This window comes from Octopus sinensis, linkage group LG27, assembly GCF_006345805.1.
Source record: "Octopus sinensis linkage group LG27, ASM634580v1, whole genome shotgun sequence".
NCBI lineage: Eukaryota > Metazoa > Mollusca > Cephalopoda > Octopoda > Octopodidae > Octopus > Octopus sinensis.
In genome coordinates, this window is record NC_043023.1 from 19,031,321 (window position 1) to 19,036,320 (window position 5,000).

The following is a 5,000-nucleotide window of genomic DNA, read 5'->3' on the forward strand; positions in this document are numbered from 1 at the left end:
ACACACAAGTACACACACACAAGTACACACACACACAAGTACAGACACACACAATTACAGACACACACACACAAGTATAGACACACACACACAAATACACACACACACATAAGTACACACACACACACACACACAAATACAAGTACACACACACACACAAATACAAGTACACACACACACACATGTTATAAACTATCAGTTTCTGTCTACAAAATCCCCTCCGTGGCTTTAATCGTCCCCAAGGCTATATTAGAAGGCGGCGAGCTGGCAGAAACGTTAGCACGCCGGGTGAAATGCGTAGCCGTATTTCGTCTACCGTTACATTCCGAGTTCAAATTCCGCTGAGGTCGACTTTGCCTTTCATCCTTTCGGGGTCGATAAACTAAGTACCAGTTATGCACTGGGGTCAATGTAATCGACTTAATCCCTTTGTCTGTCCTTGTTTGTCCCCTCTGTGTTTAGCCCCTTGTGGGTAGTAAAGAAATATAATATTGCACACATATCTACGCCAAATTCCATGGGGTATCTTTGGTGAAGAATCTTACAGTCTGTATTAAGGAATCAATCTCTTTTTCATTCGGAGTAAAAAGAAGCTTCAATTCATTGATGTACCAGTTATGCACTGGGGTCGTTGTAAACGACTTAATCCCTCTGTCTGTTCTTGTTTTGTCCCCTCTAGGTTTAGCCCCTTGTGGGTAATAAAGAAATAGGTATTTTGTCTGTCGTTACGTTCCGAGTTGAAATTCCGCCGAGGTCGACTTTGCCTTTCATCCTCTCGGGGTCGATAAATAAAGTACTAGTTTCCCACTGGGGTCGATATAATCGACTTAATCCCTTTGTCTGTCCTTGTTTGTCCCTTCTGTGTTTAGCCCCTTGTGGGTAGTAACGAAATAGGTATTTCGTCTGCCGTTACTTTCTGAGTTGAAATTCCGCTGAGGTCAACTTTGCCTTTCATCCTTTCGGGGTCGATAAATAAAGTACTAGTTTCGCACTGGGGTTGATATAATCGACTTAATCCCTTTGTCTGTCCTTGTTTGTCCCTTCTGTGTTTAGCCCCTTGTGGGTAGTAAAGAAATAGGTATTTCGTCTCCCGTTACGTTCTGAGTTGAAATTCCGCCGAGGTCGACTTTGCCTTTCATCCTCTCGGGGTCGATAAATAAAGTACTAGTTTCGCACTGGGGTTGATATAATCCACTCAATCCATTTGTCTGTCCTTGTTTGTCCCTTCTGTGTTTAGCACCTTGTGGGTAGTAAAGAAATAGGTATTTCGTCTCCCGTTACGTTCTGAGTTGAAATTCCGCCGAGGTCGACTTTGCCTCTCATCCTCTCGGGGTCGATAAATAAAGTACTAGTTTCGCACTGGGGTTGATATAATCCACTCAATCCATTTGTCTGTCCTTATTTGTCCCTTCTGTGTTTAGCACCTTGTGGGTAGTAAAGAAATAGGTATTTCGTCTGCCGTTACATTCTGAGTTGAAATTCCGCTGAGGTCAACTTTGCCTTTCATCCTCTCGGGGTCGATAAATAAAGTACTAGTTTCGCACTGGGGTTGATATAATCGACTTAATCCCTTTGTCTGTCCTTGTTTGTCCTCTCTGTGTTTAGCCCCTTGTGGGTAGTAAAGAAATAGGTATTTCGTCTGCCGTTACATTCTGAGTTGAAATTCCGCCGAGGTCGACTTTGCCTTTCATCCTCTCGGGGTCGATAAACTAAGTACCAGTTACGCACTGGGGTCGATGTAATCGAGTGGTTAATAAAGAAATATATATTAGAAGACGCTTGCCCAGGGTGCCAGGCTGTGGGACTGAACCTTGAACATGATATCGGGAAGCAGACTTGTTACTTGATTTCTTTATTTCAGAAATTGCCGTGCCTGGAGGAAGGGTCATCCTTTATACAAACTTTACAAACATGCAGAGACCGGTGGTGTGGCAATGCCAAGATTATAAGTTTGAGTGTGACAGGACATGCACTAATGGTGATGAATTCAAAGTTGTGCAGAATAACAATTATTCTGTTCTTTGGATGAAAAAGGTAACCGAAGAATGCCTGACTTGGAAGTTTGTGGACGCCAATGGCAAAGGTGGAACAATTCATTTGAAGATAAGCAGTAAGTAAATAATTAATAACAACAACAACAACAATAATAATAATAATAATAATAATAATAATAATAATAATAATCATAATTATTATTATTTTTATTTTTTATTTTTTAAAATTTTATTTAGTTTCAGCTCACAAGCTGTGGCCATGCTGGAGCACCGTCATTCTTCCCAATATGGGGGGGGGAGCGTTTCGAAAGGTAACTCGTGGAAAAACCCATAAAAGCCACGGGAGCCAGGTCAAAAGTGGGGGTAACAATAATAATAATAATAATAATAATTATAAATTAAATCTCATTTGGTTAAGGGTAGTAAGATGTCTAATTTATTTTGATAGTCTCCATTGCACATTTTAACTTTTAATTTCCATGGGAAAAATACAAATCCTTTAGCATTTGGATTACTCAGCCAAGTTTAACGATTAGTCGTTTACATTGTTTCAGTCATTTGACTGCGGCCATGCTGGAGCACCGCCTTTAATCGAGCAAATCGACCCCGGGACTTATTCTTTTTGTAAGCCCAGTACTTATTCTATCGGTCTCTTTTGCCGAACGGCTAAGTGACGGGGACATAAACACACCAGCATCGGTTGTCAAGCAACGCTAGGGGGACAAACACACTCAAACACACACATGCACACACATATATATATATACATATATATACGATGGGCTTCTTTCAGTTTCCGTCTACCAAATCCACTCACAAGGCTTTGGTCGGCCCGGGGCTATAGTAGAAAACACTTGCCCAAGGTGCCACGCAGTGGGACTGAACCTGGAACCATGTTGGCGTTAGGAAGGGCATCCAGCTGTAGAAACACTGCCAGATCAGACTGGGCCTGGTGCAGCCTTCTGGCTTCCCAGACCCCAGTCGAACCGTCCAACCCATGCTAGCATGGAAAGTGGACGTTAAACGATGATAATGATAATGATGATGATGATGATGAATTAGATAATAATAATTAACACTTCTATATAGAATTTAACATTATATACATAGGCAGTTTGAGAGAAGGCTTTGAATGTGTAGTTCTCTGTTCAAATATTAACACTTTAGCATTTAAATTGGCCATATCTGGTTAAAATCTTCCAGACGTTTTCTGTCCAAAGGGGCCAGATCCAGCCTCTCACATCTACCCTCAACTGCTAGGGTGTGGCACTTTTTTTACACAAGGCTGTGTGGTAAGTAGCTTGCTTACCAACCACATGGTTCCAGGTTCAGTCCCACTGCGTGGTACCTTGGGCAAATTTCTTCTACTATAGCCTCGGGCCAACCAAAGCCTTGTGAGTGGATTTGGTAGACGGAAACTGAAAGAAAACCGTCATATATATGTATGTGTGTGTGTGTTTGTGTATCTGTGTTTGTCTCCCTATCATTGCTTGACAACCGATGCTGGTGTGTTTATGTCCCCCGTTACTTAGCGGTTTGGCAAAAGAGACCGATAGAATAAGTACTGGGCTTACAAGAAGAATAAGTCCCGGGGTCGAGTTGCTTGATTAAAAGGCGGTGCTCCAGCATGGCCGCGGTCAGAAGACTGAAACAAGTAAAAGAGTAAAAAGAGAGAGTAATCCTGTTGATAAAAAAATCTGAAAATCAAACATTTTTGTTTTCATCTTTTACAGACTCGACAAGCAGTGAAGGGTACAATATTACCCGAAATAGTAAGTAGATTAATAATCCCTTTTTGCCTTTTAAACTAGACATTACTATTTCAGTTTCGTTTTCTATTTCTCCCCCTTGACTTAGAGTTTTCAGTCACTGTTTTTTAATCCCTGTTGTCAATGGAGTATTGGGTTTAATACCACCCAACCTGAAGAAACATTTGGAAAGTTTAGAAAAACCCTACAGTTTAGGAGTGGCTGTGTGGTAAGTAGCTTGTTTACCAACCACATGGTTCCGGGTTCAATCCCACTGCATGGCATATTGGGCAAGTGTCTTCTACTATAGCCTCGGGCCGACCAAAGCCTTGTGAGTGGATTTGGTAGACGGAAACTGAAAGAAGCCCATCATATATATGTATATATATATATATATATATATATATATATATATATATATATATATATATATATATATATACATATATACGACGGGCTTCTTTCAGCCCATATATATGTATATATATATTTATTTATATATATATATATATATATCATCATCATCATCATCATCATCATTTAACGTCCGCTTTCCATGCTAGCATGGGTTGGACGGTTCAACTGGGGTCTGGGGAGCCCGAAGGCTGCACCAGTCCAGTCAGATCTGGCAGTGTTTCTACAGCTGGATGCCCTTCCTAACGCCAACCACTCCGAGAGTGTAGTGGGTGATTTTATGTGCCACCGACACAGGTGCCAGACGAGGCTGGCAAACGGCCATGCTCGGATGGTTTTTTATGTGCCACCGACACAGGTGCCAGACGAGGCTGGCAGACGGCCACGCTCGGATGGTGTTTTTATGTGCCACCGACACAGGTGCCAGATGAGGCTGGTAAACGGCCACGATCGGATGGTGTTTGTTACGTGCCCGCAGCACGGAGGCCAGTCGACGCGGTACTGGCTACGGCCACGTTCGGATGGTTTTCTTGTGTGCCACCGGCACTGGTACCACAAAGATACAAATTCCATTGATGTTCATCTATTTTGATTTGTTTTGATTTTCACTTGCCTCAACAGGTCTTCACAAGTGTCACAAGAAGGAAGGTATGCACAGGTGGACTGACTACGTCCCAGGTAGGGGTCACGGGTTATGGCCTGACTAGTCTTGCCGGGTCTTTGGATGGTGTTTTTATGTGCCACCGACATAGGTGCCAGATGAGGCTGGCGAATATATATATATGTGTAAATATATATATATATATGTAAATATATATATATATATATATATATATATATATAT

General features: G+C 41.8%; 1 protein-coding gene across 2 annotated transcripts in view; it reads left to right on the plus strand.

The window, feature by feature from the left end:
• Positions 1-5,000, plus strand: part of LOC115225372 — a 52,055-nt gene that overhangs the window by 44,960 nt on the left and 2,095 nt on the right. For both annotated transcript variants that reach the window (XM_036514098.1, XM_029796323.2), the window contains 2 exons: positions 1,862-2,110; positions 3,728-3,766. In XM_036514098.1, the coding sequence (XP_036369991.1) occupies positions 1,862-2,110; positions 3,728-3,766 (288 nt within the window). The remainder of the gene's footprint in view (positions 1-1,861; positions 2,111-3,727; positions 3,767-5,000) is intronic.